This window comes from Nelumbo lutea, chromosome 4 (assembly GCF_056320005.1).
Source record: "Nelumbo lutea isolate HS-2025 chromosome 4, American lotus-T2T, whole genome shotgun sequence".
NCBI classification, from domain to species: domain Eukaryota; kingdom Viridiplantae; phylum Streptophyta; class Magnoliopsida; order Proteales; family Nelumbonaceae; genus Nelumbo; species Nelumbo lutea.
Window position 1 is genome coordinate 28057027 of NC_142687.1, and position 18784 is coordinate 28075810.

General features: G+C 35.7%; 2 protein-coding genes across 3 annotated transcripts; one reads left to right on the top strand and one right to left on the bottom strand.

Moving 5' to 3' along the window:
* Window positions 1-206: 206 nt before the first annotated feature.
* Window positions 207-8178, top strand: LOC148854812 (signal peptidase complex subunit 3B-like). Of its 2 annotated transcripts, XM_088984753.1 has the most exons (7): window positions 271-605; window positions 3307-3354; window positions 3943-4005; window positions 4580-4633; window positions 7535-7621; window positions 7706-7755; window positions 7860-8178. In XM_088984753.1, exons 1-7 carry the CDS (start codon window positions 480-482, stop codon window positions 7948-7950), a joined length of 519 nt encoding a protein of 172 aa, XP_088840879.1. In that variant the 5' UTR covers window positions 271-479; the 3' UTR covers window positions 7951-8178. The 2 variants fall into 2 exon arrangements, with proteins under 2 accessions (XP_088840880.1, XP_088840879.1); XM_088984754.1 differs by lacking the exon at window positions 7706-7755 and having other exon boundaries at window positions 207-605.
* A 12-nt stretch (window positions 8179-8190) lies between these two features.
* LOC148854813 (tetraketide alpha-pyrone reductase 2-like) lies at window positions 8191-12415 on the bottom strand. The gene is made up of 6 exons (XM_088984755.1): window positions 12274-12415; window positions 10121-10293; window positions 9356-9544; window positions 9038-9200; window positions 8712-8901; window positions 8191-8512 (listed from the first exon to the last, which is right to left on the bottom strand). The coding sequence occupies exons 1-6, from the start codon at window positions 12377-12379 to the stop codon at window positions 8371-8373; spliced, it is 963 nt and encodes a 320-aa protein (XP_088840881.1). The 5' UTR covers window positions 12380-12415; the 3' UTR covers window positions 8191-8370.
* Between the last annotated feature and the right edge of the window lie 6369 nt (window positions 12416-18784).

The following is an 18784-nucleotide window of genomic DNA, read 5'->3' on the forward strand; positions in this document are numbered from 1 at the left end:
TATTTCTAATATATATATAATAAATTCAGTATGTTGTATTTCTATTAATTTATTATATATAAAAATTGAAAAGTAATTAAAATTTTAATTCCTTTTCATATTTTACACAATTAAAGTGAAATGGAATAAATCTGAATCAACACGATTACAGCCGTAGTTACGGCAGCGAGGGAATTGAAATTGGCCAAAATTGTATATTCTTAAATGACCAAAGCACCCTTCGTATTTGGCAAAGCTTGACAACAGCCCGAATCAGCGCCCAAGGGTGTTGCCGTACATTCAAAGATAATTGATACCTGGCGGTTTCAAGCACTTTCATTGGATCATCGTCGTCACCTCGCCGAAAGAAAGGAAGCAGAGAGAGAGAGAGAGAGAGGGAGGGGATCTCCGATTCGTGTCTGAACTGTCTGAAACCCGCCTCGGAGACTTTTTAGAGGAATTATTTGAAAAGAAGAAGAAAACGAAGAAAGAAGAGCAAAATGCATTCGGTTTTGTATCGTTTGAACACACTCATCACCTTAGCGGGCTTCCTGCTGGCTGGTATGTGCTCATTGGCTTCCTTCACTGATACTTTCCATGTGCCCTCCGTCACTGCCCACGCCGAGGTAATAACACGCAGCCTAATTCTTTTACATCCACTCTCAGTTCCAATTTTTGTTCATATGCTTTTTTTTTTTCCCTGAGATTTCATTGAACTTTTACTGTTATAAATTTCCCTTTTTTGATTTAAATAATGTTGGAACTAATATTTACTACTTTTAATCGGTTCCTGTTTCTATTTGTTTCGTTTGGGGGCTTACAGGAGAAGGGAATTCAGAATCCGATTTCAATATAGTGGGATTGAGATAGAGCTTTTGGGGCTATGACATTCCTTTATCAATGTCGAATGTTACCTTGCATGGAAGATTTATGATTATGTGATTCAGAATTTACTGCTTGGATATTATGTATGAATCAATATAAGCCACCACAAGAAATTTGCATAAACGAAGTAACGAACATTGATACTGAGTAGTTTGCTGCATGCTATATGATTTTGTTGGATGCTGCTATCATGAAAACATCATTAGGGGTAGAACTTTGCAGTTTTAATTTCGCAATATAGTAGTGGTTAATGTGAAGTCAACCGGTTTTATCGTATGAAAAGGAAAGAAAATATGAGTAGTTCCTAGTCCCTATTCTTCGAGAAGTCCTTAGTGTTTGCAATTATAAGACTATCTCCAACCTCCCCTATCAAGTACCAAAAATAGCGTGGACATTCTATGTAGCTTAAACACTTCTATAACCAAAATTTGTTACTCTTGAACTGAAAGAAATGCAGTTGCTAAGAAATCTATTATTATCAAGAACTATTTATTTCCAACTTTGTCTAGGTTTAACCTGTCTACAAGCTTTGAGAAGGTTCATCCAATTCCTGCTTAACATAGTTTGAAAACTGAGCGAGGACAACTATTGACTTATTTCTAGAAGGGAAGCACTGTCTGCTTGGTGGTTCAATCTTCCTCAAGCTATCTCTCTTTAAGATGTTTTGAAATGGGGAGAAAATAATTCATTACTATCATCATCATCTAAGCCTAATCCCAATTATATGGGGTTGGCGACATGAGTCCTTTTCCACCATTCGGTTCTATTCAGTGCCATATCTACCATTAAACTATGGGTCCTTAAATCATTCTCAATTTCTCACTACAACCAATGTTCTTATTGGGCTGCCTTGAGCTCTTCTAACCCTTTCAACTTGTAACAGAATATTTCTTGTTACTCATGTTGTAGTTGGTCTTCTTTGCATGTGTTTAAACTATCTTCATCTACTTTCCCTTATTTCATTACCTATTGGAGCTAATCCTTGGTTCCTTTGAATAAGTTCATTCTTGATGTTATCCTTTTTAATTTTCCTACTCATCCATCTCAACATTTGCATTCCATCACAATTATTTTTTGGATATGTTTCTTCTTGACTGTCCAACACTTTGCTCCATGTAACATTTCTGGCATTATAACCCTTTTATAATATTTTGCTTTAATCCTAAGTAGTTTTCTCCTATTGCATAAGTCTTTGGATGCACCATCCCTTTTGCCCATTCTGCTCTAATTTTATGGGTGACATCCTCCTTAATCTTTCCCTTGTTATGGATTATCGAACCAAGGTAATTGAAAAAGTCATATTGCGATGTTTCTTGGTCTCCAATCTATATCCCGATTTCCACTCCTATTTCTTGGTCTCTAATCCACTTATTTTAAAACCTCTTGTTTCTACGGTATTTTTCCATAAACCTAATTTTACACTTGATCTTTCTTTATGTTCATCAATTAATACTATGTCATCAGCGAATAACATGCACCATGGGACTAACTTCTCAATATGTTTAGTCAATTCAGTCATGACTATGCAAATAAATAAGGGTTGAGTGCTAATCGTTGGCAAAGCCCCATTTGTAACTAGAAACTTGGTTTCTCTCCCATAGGTGTTCCAACATTGGTTGATTCTCCCTCATACATGTCCTTAGTTAACTCCACGTACCTTATTGGCACTATTTTCTTTTTCAAAACCCACTATATTATCTCTTTGAGGACTTTATCATATACTTCCTCTAGATCAATGAATACTATGAAGATCTCTCTTCTTCTCTCTAATGGTGCCAAGGTAATTACAGGGTGAAAATGAATGAGCTACCATCTAGGCCTATATGCTAGGAAAGCTTGCTAAAGCTTTCTCTAGTAAAGACCTGATTATTTTCCCTTTTCTTTATCTATTGTAAAGTGTTCTTGTTTTTCCAATAAAAAGAAAAGAGAACCATTGTTCATTTAATGGTTTCTATCAATTTCTTCTTGGCCATATTGTGATATCTTCTGTGAAATCCCCTATTTAAGATGCTTTGCTAGAAGGACAAATTGATTGCAGAGTAGAAAATTTATGATCTGTTATTTACTATTTTGGGATATATGCTTGAACTTGTAGTACTTTATGTCTTGTTCTGCTCTTATGGCACTTTCTGTGTCTTTATCTTCATATGTGAACAGGTAAGGCTGATTACCCATTGGTGGCCCCAATTATCTGGTCTTGGGATGGGTAGACTGGATATGAACCTGACCTTTGGCATTTTCTTTTTGCACAAAGTGGCTGCTGTCATATTTGAACCTGTTTTCTTCCACTTGTCAGCCTGAGATTTTACCACTATACCAAACAATTACTGCATATTGTTCTCATGATTAGATGTTCTGTTTCCCTTTTCTTACTAGACACTCATCAGGTGGCTAGATGTTAACTCTATGTTCTCATACTTCTGTAGTTGGCCTTTTCTCTAGGTCCTGAAAGTAAATCGGTTTCGGAAGCAGCTGACTGGAAATGATGAGGTACAATTCTGGTCAACTTACATCTTAGACCTCTAATAGCTGTCAAAGGCATAATGATAACATTTATGTTTTTTTTTTTTGAGAAAAATAATGATAACATTTACCATTATATATAATCACATCTTGAACTCTTTCAATTCATATGCATTTAATTCTATAGGGATTTAATAGTCAAGAGTTACATGATGTCCTTCTAGAGCCTCCCTGATATTTATAAGGAAATTTGGAAGTAGGGAAAACAAATGTCCTTCCCAAACTGCTTCTACCATACTTACTGTGGATGGTTGCTATTCCAATAAAATTTTAAAGCTTTCTTTAAGGAAGTTTCCAATTAAGAAAACACTTTTTCTGATGTTTCATTGGGTCCACATGTCATTGGAAAATGCACATTTAGTGATAATCGATGGGGGTGTTTTCTTTGTTGGCAGTCTTGGTGACCCTTTTTACTGACTCTTTTTCTTTCTTACTTTTCTTTTTCAATTCTGTTAAACACTCTCTACAGGTTCAATAATCTCTTTTGACTTAGTTTTCTGATTGGACAATATCTTAGTTGCATGTTGAATTTTGTAATTATTCTTGCTTTCACAGGTCAGCTTGACATTAAACATATCCATGAATTTACGGTCAACATTTACCTGGAACACCAAGCAGGTATGATACATCTTTCTGTTTAGATGATATCCACCTTTTTTTAGTGCTTGTGTGAAAAGAATCTTTTTATGCATCATATTTTATTGTGGCGCTGCAACCAGGAATTGTTTTCCATAAGCCCAAAGATGATGAACCTGATGTAAGTTTAAACCAATATTTATTCATGATTTCTGATAAAGATTTTCAGAGATGGTGATTTCCCCAACGAGGGCCTACAACTGCTTCCTTAGGAAGGGAATCTGCTTTCTTGTTGGCACTCCTAGGAGTATACCATACAAAATCTGAGTATCACATATACTGGTATACCCATTATGCAGTCAATTATATTGGCAAAAGATCCCTGAATCTGAGTCTCTGCCTTCCAATATAAAGCATTAGAAGAGTGCCCTTAATCAATGAGTAGCCCCTCAAAGACATCAGACATGAAGAAATTCTTTAAGAATAGCAAAGTTCAAGCTTCCTTACAGAACTTGCAATGAAGTTTTGTGCTAGATATCAACTCATTTGTGCACTTTTTTTATCTACCATTGTCCTAGCTTATATTGATCTTTATTTAAACATGATTGAATTGCAGGTTTTTGTATTTGTTGCAGCTGAGTATGAAACTACAAAGAATTCCTTGAATCAGGTTTGTCTTATTTTTTAATTCCATCAGCACAATAAATGCTGCTTCATGTCTCAATGATTTTAGTGCTTATGAGGCTTTACCTTTTTATGTATCTTTTTAATTTGTAGTTTCGATTTCTAAGTTATTGGACTAGCTTAATATGTTGGCATTGTGTCTTGTTGGAACTAGATTTCGTGTCCTTTTTTTGGCATAATATGTACATGAAGCTAAACATCACTTCTAGCTCTAACTAGTTGGCCTAAGGTACAGCCTAGAATTGTTTCTAGAGAAGGTGAAACCTTGGGGCCCTTATTAGGTTCTGCGGTCCATTTGGACCTCTATATATTGATAATATTAGTTACTCTCAACTTTCTAGTGGTAGATATCTTTTTATGTTTTATGTCTACACTTCACATTACTACACTAAAGAATATTGGCTAGGTCATTAATCATTATAAGAGACATGTTTAGATTCTTGTAAGAGACTGTTCTCAAGGCCTTGGGTCTTGGTCCAAAACACATCTCCACTAGAGATGAAACTTGAATTTAAGCATCTTCAACCATAGTAATCCACAAGTAGCATAAGTTATCACACTATTGCCTGCCTTTTGTGCATGCAATTCTTCCTAGCAATGTAGCTAAAGTGACTGGGTGAGATCTAGACATTTTGGCTTGGTAAGGCAAGTCAATGCCTAGACATCAACTAGGCAACAAAAATGAATAATTTGATATCTTCATATTTTATGATGTATATATGTTAGAATACATAAATATTATGTAATTACAATTTAAATTATATACTACTAAACTGCAAATTAAATCAGTAAATGCCTAAATGGTACTTTGTTACCCAGATATGTAAAGGATATGGCTGGATACACGGAATTTGCCATCTATCTATCTATCTATCTATCTATCTATCTATCTATCTATATATATATATATATATACTCAAAATGGGTTACAGTCACTCGTAGTTATTGTTCCCTACTAAGATGCAGACATTATGAGTTCTTCCCCCACTAAGATGTTTCATTTATACCACCCACCTGGTTAGTCACCTGGTTGATGCCTAGGACCATATAATGCTAGTGTTTTAAATGGATGAAGTGCCCATGTAGGTAAGACACGTGTCAGATTCTGACAGTCCATCGATGCTCAATGGACACTTTGACATAAAATTCTCTTTTATATACTTGTATTTACATAAATGAACAGCTAATTATTTATAAAAAAAATGAACAGCTAATGTACACAATGCCATTCTTTTTCTGTCAACTGTTATTAAGTAACAAAGATAAACTTCTAGAATCAGACCTTTTTTTATAGAGATATAATGTTAAAATTCAAAATAATATGGACTATTTTATACTTTAGTATGGATGTGCCTACATATCCTGTTATTTTCTTGTCAAGTCAGACTCCTAATAACACATTGCATTCTGATTTACATTTTTGCTTCCATGCAACACTGGATGTGCATGATTTGGTAAATTGAGGAACCTCATTAGAAAGAGGCCCTGTCAAAATTTTGATTAGGGTTATGAAAATTTCCCAAGGGAGTGAACTTACCACCAATGAGCTCCTCATATATAATGCTGCCAACTTTTCTCCAAGATGGCTCTTTTTCTTTTTCTTTTATATTTTTGTTTAGTTGTTGCTTGTACATCCGAACATCCCTTTGACTAGTTCAAGATGTAGAACTGTTGGAACTTACACACACTGCTTGGAAGTACACATAAGTAGGATCTAGTGAATGATAGAAGTAGATTATTTTGTATTCTAATTTCTGGAATACCTTTGGTAAATCCAATAATTTTCTCTCAGGATAAAATATCCTGTTTCTATTGGTGTACCTTGTTTGAAATATCATCCTTGCAGGGCAGTCAAGGCCTTATTTTGAGAAAATATTTAAAAATTCACTGAATTGCCTGTCTGAATTACTTATACCATCATCGATTTCTATTATTTCTTGCAAAACCACAACCAACGTGGTTGTACACAAGCTTCATGTTCTGTATGTAGCATCTTGTTATATACAACCTTCATGTACATATCTTATATTCTTATCTATATTATGTTAATATGTTTACCATTCAACGCAGTTCAGGAAAAACCAGTCAGCATGGTTCAGTCAAATTGTTACTCTGTTTGACAGCTCAAGTAGACTGATTCTGTGCCTGTTATTATTTTTGATTTTAAATCATTTAGAAGAACACAAAAGAAAACATTGCTAATAGTTAGACCCTGAGGATTCTCAATTCTACATTCTTTTAAGAGAAAAAAAGCAGAAACATTGATTGTTGCTGCCATTTTTTAAAGATAATGCAATTTTCTCCATTATTTTATTTATTTACAATCCTTTCAGTTTCTTGTTGTCATTGTTTGTACTTAACTTTGGTTATATGGTGTTGACCCTACAGCCAAATTGTATGGTGTTCCTAGTTGTAACTTAAATTATGGATTCAAGCCTTAAAAAGACTAAAGGATTATATAGGCAAAATAGAAACAACATATTGGTTCCACAAAGATCTGTATGGTTCCTGCAGACCATGAAGTTTTGCTTGTTCATTTTGCTATAATTATCCGTATTAGGTGGGTTTCTGGTGATTGTTTACTGAAGCATATGGGCATATGGCTTTGGTTTTTCCAATCCCAATGGCACCTATAAAAGCTATAGCTTGTAAGATGCTTCTGAACCTTGCTTGGGAACTTTGCCTATAAAAGCTATATGTATCAAGAAGGCTACTGCTGCAAAACAAACATGTAGTATGTTGTATAATGGTCACGGAGGTTCTATTTAATCTTTCAGCGCATTTGTTTGGACTTTGGATTTCTGGTCATTTGGCTTGAAGCTCAGAGCTGCCATAGTGCATGGAGAACAACAGCTTGTACTTATGGTACTTTTTCATCCATATCCAGGTGTCATTGTGGGACCATATAATCCAAGACAAAGGCCATGCAAAACTTGAAGCTCAGATCACTAACAAGTATCCATTCATTGATCAGGTAATTTCTGCTGCATTTTTTTCCTTGTTTTATTTTTTTTGTTGCCATACATCATTGATTTGTTGTTTTGGGCTTTCGGCTCAGTTTGGGAAGAGTGCAAATACAAATATGTACAGCGCAGAACCTTATATGTGGTATTTCTATATCTTGTATTTGCACTGTACATATTTGCATTTGCAGTTTTTCCAAACGGAGCTTTCAGTGCAATATATTCATGTTTACTGTCTTTTCTGTCCAGGGAAGCCATCTTCGTGGTAAGAAGATCCAACTTGTTCTCCACTGGTATATTATGCCCAAGACAGGTAAAACAATTGAAGACAAGATGGTAATATCTGACTTTCGTCTACCTCAGGCTTACACATAGTTTTTCCATTTCTCATGCTAATCATCCCAGAAGTTCAATAGTTTTGTTCAACAATATTGGATACTAACTACTGCTTAGTGCAGTATTTTTTGGTGAGGTTTTATTGAGAGAATTGGAACTGGGTCAGTTAAAAACTCCGAGCCCTTGTTGCTACTTTAGTGGAATGTTTAAATGAAATTTTCATTTAGAGCTAGCGAGACAGATCTTTCCATGCAAACTCTGTAACTCTCTTTGCTTTATTCATTCAAAGCCTTTGGTTTCTCAAAAAAAAAAAAAAAATCATTCAAAAGCCTTCTCTTTCCTTTATTCCGTTGATATTGTTGACTTACTACTACTTTAGTACCACTACTAGTTGAAAGATTTAGGAAAGATTTAATGGAGGGCCTTAGAGAAGTCCTTTCTCTTGGAAGCTTTTGATACAGTCATCAAACATTTCAGGGAGGGTTTTGAAACTGGACAGGCCTAGCTGATTAATCTTGCGGGTATCCATGCTATGTGGATTATCATCTCCTTTCTGGCTGCCACACCTGCAATGCCATCACAACCACTTAAAAATAATCGCCACGGGCCTCTTCCCCAATACAATACACAATCAGAATCAGAGTAAAGCTAGGATAACTATAGGGTGGCTGTGGCTCCAAGCTGGTTTAACCACTGTCATCTGACCCAATTAAAAAAAAAAAATCATTTGTTAGGGGTGAAAGGAAATTTGGCTGGCCAACTTACTTGGTTTCAAATGGATAGGATGGGTATTTGGGCCTCAGTATCTCAATTATCTCTGACCAATGAGCAACCGAGCTTGAACATATAATCCTGCCCGATGCTTTGCTCTCTTCCATGGCCAACAAGTGTGCAGCCACAACATCATCTATGTGGACGAATCCCACCGTAGTGTTTGGATACTCCCCTATGGCACCTAATCCAGAGATGGGAAACAAGTGATGTGAGTGGGGATGACATGATTGTAGATTTACTGATTTACAGTTTGCACGGAAAAGGCAGGATGAGCGTGGCCCATGCTCTATAAATTGAAGGATGGTGTTCCACCTAACCTTTTATTATTCCTAGAACCATGCGGAGCGAGCTGGTTGGTTGGGGTGCAATCAAGGGACCGACGACAAAGGATGGATTGACAACCACGAGGTCAATGCCCCACACCCTGGCCAGTTGCCAGGCTTCCTGCTCTGCTAGTGTTTTTGCGTATGCGTACCATAACTGTACAAAACAAGTTACAAATCGATGAGATGAACTGATGAACCCACCCAGAAGCCTATGCCTATGATACAGTTGCTTTTGTGCTGATGGTAATGTATACTGAATTACTGATAGAAAGGGAATTGTGTTGTGGTGCCAAGGGTCGAGGTTATTACATTATATCTTTTGCAGTACTCAGGATCGCTCCAATGCGACTCGTCAAGTGGGGAGGCTTTTGAAACATCGTCGCTGTATCTAATGGAAGAGCAAGAGGAGGTGAGCACAATCCGCTTCACTGTAGTAGCTTTGCAGCAGGATTTCAGCACGTTCACTGTGCCTCTTATAGCCGGTTCGACCAACGTTTCCTGTGGTATGCTGTGGCTGTGCCCGATTAGTTAAAAATTTAAATATAGTCCAATTCCAAAGGATGAACTTTTTTTAAACATTTTCATCATAGGAGGGTTGCATCGCTTCCCAACTTGTCTGGTCTGGTTCACGAATGCCCAACCCCAATTTGATGCCTAAGGCTAAGGCCTAAGAGTAGAGTTAGGTAGGTTGGAAAAGGCAACCCGTAGTAAACTTAAAAGGTGAAGCCGGGTTAAAAGTTATTATTCCTGTGAGGCTGTTAATCAGATTATGTTGTCCATGTGATTGGTGGCCCACCTGTTGGTGATAGGATAGCCGGAAAAAACATAAACAAAATCAATTCGCCGCATGGCTCGTTCTACGGTTCTACCCTTTCTTTTTCGGGTACAACTTACAAGGGTCATGCAGCTATCCATTTCCTGTATTTCTGCTATCCTGTACTGTCACCGCAGGATTCATGGACACTTCAATCTACTTTTCTAAATGGTGCATGTAATGATCTACAGCTACTTAAGATGCCACTAATAAGATAATGCTGATACTGATCAATTCATCATTTTTCCACTTTTACTTGCCTGAATATTGTTGTCATACGGTACGATAACTGGGGATGCTGTATGGAAGACGCTATCCACACCCTGTATAGCCTGATCGAAGCTTCCCTCTACCATAAGATCAGCTCTCATCAGCTTTAGTCTTTCCTTGGCCCCACTCATCTCCCATAAGAAACCAACCTTCTCAACATCCCCTGGGGGAAAAAAGACAGATGATGCAGTCAACAAGATCGTGGGAACAGAAAAACAATATCAGTGGTTCTATATTTGCCCCAAACTAAACCCAGTTTTGCAAACTTCATTCACTGTGTACCCTTTTTTGGGGGGGTACAGAGGAATCAGGTGTGGGGCAGCTAATATGTTTTTTACTATGATTTTTTGAATAGGTAAGTTTAAAAAAATGTCTCCATTTCCATATATTGAGGACGTCTATTAGTCTGAAATTCGCCAAGTGGCAAGAGCATAATCTGCAGAACCATATGGAGCCATTTTGGGTTGTCGCCTCAGCAATCATACAAAAAAAAAAAAAAAAAAGTGCGTGGATGAAATCGTTTTCAGAGTCCTGAACAATCACTTTGTTTAATACAAGTGCAGCCTATTTGATGCAACAATGCTGAATTATATAAACTAAACTAATCATATCAATTTGTAATAAACTAATAAGAAAGTTAATATCTAAAAGCAAATTGGGGTATATATAATTGGGCATGTTATGTCAGAATACTTTGGATGGGTCACGTGAAGGGCATTAATCACGTCATAGGTTCGGTTGGAACTTGATCAGATAGCGATAATTCCTGGACTGTTGTGCAAGTTGTATTGTAGCATCATAGGTCAATGAGTCCAACCCATTTGATGGACCCAACCCAACCCATTTAAAAGCTTGTTTCCATCGCAAGGGCTATAAACCCATTTCAAATGCAACACTTATTTGACTTTTAATTAAATTGGTCCTCTTATTTTCGTCTGCAAAATCAGATCTCTGATATTAACAAGATATCTTTAGCTTTGGCCGATACTTATTTAGTTAAGTAGTAGGTCAATTAGTTACAATTTCCTTCCATATGCTTGGATAATCAAAAGATGCTGGTGGGTTTATGTCTGGTCAAACCGATTTCATTAGTTCAGATCGTAATGGTAGATCCACTCATAACTAAATAATCAACCATACACCCACAGCTAGACAACCCAAGCATGAATTCGATTGTAATGGTAGAGATTTAGTGGGATTTGATTCCATAAATGCGAGCAAGTAAATACACGCGGCACCGTATGAGGTTAAATGAAAGTTTGGTTAGGTCTGAGTTGGTAAATTTGAGTTTTGACATCCGTTTTGGATGCAAACCACTTAAAGGGTGTTGGATTGGGCTTCAACATATGACCCAATCCATCTCATTTATACATCTACTTTATTAACTTTATTAGAGGAAGACAAAATGGTTGAGATATTAAAAAGAAAGAAAAAATTTAATGGGTTGGGGGAGATGTCACAAACATAGAAATTCGAAATAGAATAAAACATTTTATTTTTTGAAGCCTAGAGAGTTTTAACAACGATCTTATCGAGGAGAATAATGATGCATTTTATTAGAAAAGAGGAGATGTTCTCTGTGAGAAATGAGAGGATAAGGATTTGTCTTCTGTGTGAGCATTGAGGTGAGACGACTCTACACATGGGGCAAACTTGGTAGATCCTCACATGGGAATAGCAGAATTCCAATACACCGAATACTAATTAGATTGTAAGGCTATGTACTAGAATTAATTCCCTCAGATCTGCAGCCCAGTCGTTGTCTGTAAGATAATTAAAGCCAAATTTAATTGGAAAGACTCTGTATACTGGAATTTTAATCACAGAAGAGTTATGATCAGGATGAGAAACCCCGGTGACTGGCTCTAAATTTTCAAGCTATGTATGCATATGACCGAAGGAGAAAGAAGTGGTAAAGTAGTGAAATTTAGGAGTTAGAAAATCAACCCGCTTCCCCCTCCAACAAACAGAAAAGGAAAAAAGAATCACTACAATTACTCATCCAAACATGCCTGAGAAACTCTTAATTTGTTGATGCATTAATTCCGATTCATGTTCTGTGTGGTTGAGATATACAGATGGGCCATAAATAAACATGTGTTTGGGAGTAAAAGAGAAGACAATGGGACAGTTGAAAGGGTACCGGGATCTCGCACTGTAGCCCGGACGGTGTGGCCCTTTTCCAACAATGACTTCACTAGGTGAGCCGCTATAAATCCAGTTCCTCCCGTTACACAGAACTCTGGCATCTCTCTGTCCTTCAATGGTTACCAACTAATCCTGCCGGCCATATATACAGTTCAAAATTTATATACCAACTAAAATGGTTACCAATTTTAGGTCATGTTCTTTGTTTTATTCCAAGTTTCCAACTATCTACGGAGTTTTTATTTCATGGTAGAGATGGGTGTGGGGTTGGTGGAGTTTTGTTTTCATGGCAGATAATTCATGCCGGGAATGGGGTTTCCATCAAGCTTGCAGATGGAATATTAAAGTTGGGATGGGACCGTGGGAATACGTCAAACTGTCAAAACAAAACTATGCACCTGAATGCATTCCAACTTCCCAAGCGAGTTAATGACGCTGTCTCCACGGGTCGGATCTGTCGGACGGACCTGAACCGATTGTTTCATGATTTTGTCCCGATTAATAATTGGGTTTGTTTCGAACCGATTCAAACACCACGGAACTGATTATTTTCTTATTTTTCTTATAATTTTTTATAAATTTATGTTTGAAATGATAAATTTTATAGATAATAAATAAGATAATATTAGTTGAAAATATTTAATTTATTAACATATAAATAATTTAGTATTTTTCTAACATTTTTATTAAGGTTATATATCAAATTTTAAATTATTATTTAAATAGATATAATTTTTAGGATAGACCTGACTATTAACTGTGACAATTTTAGATATGTAATTTTGTCCCAATAAATAATCCGTATGACACTAATTCTACCTAGACCCAACCCGACCCCTTGACAGTCCTAGTCTTCACCTCACCTAAACAACACTGAACACTCTGATCATCACAACGTTTTTATGGCCAGATGGGCTTCAATGAATGTTCCTCTTCAAAATGGGCTTGGGACTATTGTGAGGCCCATGATTTTAGTACAGGTCTGAGTTTTTATATTGCATAAATAAAAATTAGGGTAAAGACTTAAACCTTCCTTGAGGTTTGCACAGGTCTGATCATCACAACGTTTAAATGGGATGCCGTTTTATTGCCAAATTGATCCTTCAAAGTTTCAAAATTTCAAAGAGTACCATCAGCTTTATCATTTTGAAATAAGAATGATCATTGTAGCTTGGCTCAACCTTTATACAGTCACTTTGAGGGCTGCTCACAAGTGTTGATTCACAAAGTTGATCTCATTAATATAAATCGGCTAAGCCTACTAAAACCGTGAAATCACAGGCTTGGGTAGATGGAAGGTTGTTAGAGAATGAAAATTTAGATTTTCCCTATGAAGCTATGCAAAAGACTAAACCTAGGCTACTTGGGCTAGAACAACGATGACATAGACACACAGTTATAAAAATCTCTCTGAAACAAAATCTGTCTTAAATAATAATAAAATAGAACTATCAATCATTTCTTTGAAGGGTTTAATTTCTAAAACCCTGAAATCTAAACTTCAAAGTTATTGGTCGGTCATTGTAGCAGCAGCAAGCTCATCATTTTTGAAGAGTCGTAAAAACTTAAGCCCTATACAACTAATATCCAAAAAAAGTATTCTCATTGAAAATGTAAAAGTATTCATACAATCCATAAAACTCAAATCCAGGTAAAATAAAAATACAACTTGTATTGTCAAACGGACATACATATAGACCCCATCAAAACATAGATTGAATCACCACTCCATTCTTGTCGTTCTTTTGCCTTCAATGTGTTGTAGTTATTACTATAGCATGGTACAACATTGTTGATCTACTTTCTTCAACCTCCCGATTAATAAGAACCGGTGCCCCAGGACGTCAACCAATCGGGGAGCTGTCACTGTCAGTCCATTTTGAAAATAAAGAGGAGGTCTTACCATTTAGTTTCAACTTCAAGGGAGGTTTAAGTCTTTTATCCTAAAAATTAAAATGTAAGTTTTATTCTCTTAAGTTATATTTGGTTTGAAGGAAAAAGTAGAGAAAAGAAAGAAAAGGTAAAGAAACATTTATAAACCTTGTATAACATTCCTTACGGTTTTTCAACAAGGAACGGTCTAAATAAGTTTTATTCTCATTGGAATAGCACAGTCTTGTTTCATGCTTCAACCCAGCCCCATGATAGTCGCAACTTGGTTGCAAGAGTTAGAGATATGAGGTTTAATTAAGGGGCTTCGCTTGAGATTGAGCATAGGTCTACACAGGTCTTAAATAGAGGCACGGGCACCATAGGCCTGATGCAAGCGCTGTCAAAAAGATTTTTTTTTTTTTCCTGAAATTTATTCAAGGGTTTATTTGGTTTACAATCGGACTATTTTCATAATCTGTTTGGTTCAAAAGGAGGAAAGGAAGGAGAGCAGAATGATTATTCATTCAAATGAAGAGATGCTATTCCACCAAAAATAAAAATAAGATTCTAATTTCACCCAACTAAACAGTTAAAATTAAAATAACCCAATCCAATTCTCGATTCCAGACGAGTATTCCTGATAACCAAAGGAGGCCTTAATGTATAATAAATAACAACATTAATAGATCTCCAAACAAGCAGGCAATCCGATCATTGGAATATAGGACTAGAAGCCTATCTATTTCTTTACTCACAGGAGTGAGAGATCTAGCCAATGCATATTGGTTTACATGGTAACATATATTACATGGATTTGCAGTGCGGCATGCTACTGAGTTATTCAGTATATCAACAACCCTGGAAAACAATCTTATTAGTTGATTTGGAATTTAATTAGATGGCATATGGTTCCCTTCCCATCAACAGGAATAACATATATTACATGCATAATGATAATGAGGACATGCCACCTATATATGTATGAAACCTGGTTCAGAGATGCTCATCCTCAAAGAGACTATTAATTACTTCTGCAGTGATGGAGTAATTATATATATCAAACTGATTTAAACATACTAATGAAAAGCATCATTACGAGGCAAGCTTGTTTCAAGTGGTTAAGAGCTGCTAAGAAGGGCCTGAGAAAAGTAGAAATGAAAGGATTTATTGAAAATTTAATTCCTTGTTTATTTCATTTATTTAGGGGGTTGTTTTCAATATGTATGCTTTTGTTTTTTCAAAACAAAAATGACTTTGTATTGGCAAATGTTTGAGATGTATATTTCTAATTAGAAGTCCCATACCATATATTATAATTGGGTTGTTTGTTTAGCCTCTAAGTTAGCCTTTTATTTGGGATCCTGTTTGTAACAACTTAATCTCCAGTTTAATGAAGTAAAAAAAGAAAGTTGTATTTGATATCGTTGCTGTTTCTACTTGAAATGTTTTAATATAAATTGGTGCAAGGTTATTTGTAGTTGAAACAGATATACTTTAAAAATGCATTAAGCATACTATCATATGTGATGTTACAAAAGAGAGAACCTTACTATATCTGTTACAGCTGGTGAAAAGTCGGGGTTGTAGGTTTTTATTGTTCAGCCTAGTACAGTTTGTACAATTCGAAGAGTGATAGGTGGGGGGATGAATCAAAATTTGCTGGGTGGTGAATCATAGGTGGAGTGGGCAAATAAAATTGAAAAACTGATAAAATTTTATGGGGTGGACTGAACTCTAAATTTCTCTTGTATTAATTGTTTTTCATTGTGCTTATTTATATTTAGTATTTTTTCTGTCCAATTTTTCATATAAATTAGTTTTTGAATTTTAAATATTTGATACATATTAAATTAAAACTTCAACCCATCACCTTAAAGATGATATATATATATATATGATTTATTTACTTTACAGTGAATCCAATATCAATACATATTGTATGATACTCACTGATACATTTCAATATTTTGAACTTCTCATTAAAGTTGCCATTAATTGATTTTGTCAGTATGTATGATTTTAAGCATTTTAAATTTATTTGATCAATAAATATGATATCTTAGTCAATAGCATATGATATATAAGTATGATAACATTAAATTCGATCCCAATATTCAAGTTTAGGAAGTAAAATAGAATCTCAATGTAGCATTTATTAGATGATATAAGGGTCCAGTTAATTAGTAACATGTAGATTATGTTTGGTTTGAAGGAAAAAGTAGGGAAAGAGAGGAAAACCTTTATAAATTCTGTATAGGTTTCTCTATATTTTCCTTCAAACCAAACATAGCCTTAGGTCAGACCCATGTGATTGGGATTTATAATTATTTTATACAGACAGACCATATAAATTATTTGACCTGATAAGCGATTCTAGACACACAGAGATGGCTTTTATTTATCTATTTATTTTGATGAGCAAGAGATCAAAATTAACACAGATATCTCATTTTTCATGGGCGGTTGTCGGTGGAAAAAACATAGTGAAAGAAGTAAACATGGTCTCAACGAAATCACATGCAAATGCATTGAAACCAAGGACATCTTCCGTGATGCATGAGGGGAGAGAGTGGAAATCCTGATAGAGAGCAGATTCAAAGAAACATATATACATTATAGTAGATTAGACTTTTCCAATTATGTATGAAGCAGCTAGAAGCTAAGATGTTGACTTCTCCAACTAAATTAACTACAATAATAAAGTCAGGGGAAGGGGAGCCTTGGCCCCTCTATAATTCAGAAAATCTTTACAATTTTATGTAAATTTTTCTCTTCATTTTCTGCTTCAATGGTTGATCCTTTTTATGAGTCCATCCATACTTCATTTAGATTTTGGTCCTCTTATAAAATTTTCTGACTCCGCCCCTAAATAAAATAATGTTATATTATTATTATTATTATTAACAAACAATTAATAACGTTCTTCCATGACAAGGTGGAATATGTGCAAACTAAAAAAGATACATCTCCAAGCAACCCACCTACATCGGCCACGAGGCTTGAGGGGGTTGCTTTCTCTTTAGCGGGTCTACACCTTACTTTTCTCAGGAGTCGGGACAATCTAGACTCACAGTTTCAACAACCATTTTGAATGTTTTTATTGCAGGGGTTTGTTGTTTATACTTTATATGGAGAGAGAGAGAGACGCCCCACAAATCACAATCCACATGTACATACCATTAGAAATATTTTCCGTACGTATTAACCAAATACATGGTTGACATGTGTTGTGAGGCGCGCCTTCCTCAAATGCAGAGGGTGAAGGTAGTTAGAGCTGTGATAATTTGACGAGAGAAGTAGCTCGTTGGTTAAAGCTATTTAATCTCTGGGGTTGACGTGTCCCAACTTTTTACCAAGGAAAGATGATAACGCAACCTGTTGAGTTTTTAAAGCTAATTTGGTTGTATGTCAAAGTTGTCCTCTTGGCTACACTTAAATTGGCATAGAATTGCCATTCAACAAAAACATAAAAACTACTCGATCAAAAATTGAGATTAGGGCCCATCTCCTCTACCTTCTCTACTTATTAATTTCATTTTTTGCGTATATCTTAGAAATAATCTTATTCATTTTTGAGAACCAATTAGCAATGAATTAAAACGCTTTGAGTTTTTCTGTTTGATTAATTTGAGAACCCCAAATATGAATAAAGAAATCAACAAAGAGACTAATTCACAAAAAAAGGGGGGAAAGAGAAATTCTTCTGATCATAATGAAATATTAGCCATTTTAAGGTCCATGCCAGCAGCAATGTTAGTTACTGAGAATAAGTCAGAAAAAAAAATCAGAATGGACTGGAGTTTGGAGTTGACTACAATATATAGATATTAAGGCTCAATTTGAAAGGATTATAAATACAAATATTATATTTATATAATCTTTAATATATATATATTTATATTTGTAGTCTTTTCAAACTGATCCCAGCAAAGGTTATGGAATAGGGGTAGTGGTTGTTTGACAATACCACGTAACCGTGCAATGTTGACTTGACTCTATATCTCATGGGTAGTAGTCTTGTTGATGGTAGGGTCCAAGTGTCCAAGTGACAATACCAAGTGTCCAACCACGTAAAAGATGAAATGACAATACCTCTTGGATGATGTCATTGGACGATTGCGTCAAGACCCGGTTGCCTGTTCAGTGTTGCTTTATTCATTGGACAAAAAGATCTCAAACTCATCGTTAACTGCGGCAGATCGATCGGAATTTCCCCAAGAGCAACGCTAGTGATTGGATGTTTTGTGGGTACCTGATACATTTTTCATCTTTTACAGGAATTGATTAGTTGGGGTGCAGCATAGCATAGAGAACCTAACAGAATGGATTTTAGCAACCTTATCTGGAATTCGATTAGTTGAACGCTTTAGATGACAGCTTTCTCTTTTCTAAGAGAGATGATCATATTTCTTACTCTTTTCTAACAGAGCAAGAGAGATGCTTCGCTTCCTATTGATAACCTAAAATTTTAGGAAGAGGGCAACCGGTCATTCATTGCTCTTACATAATGTGGCCGCTAATTGACAACTTAAAAATGCTTGTTATAATAATACTTAGAAGACCAGGTAGGCAGGTAGACCAGAGAAATCAAACTTGTACGAGTCATAACTAGAAGTAATTAATTTTAATTGGTT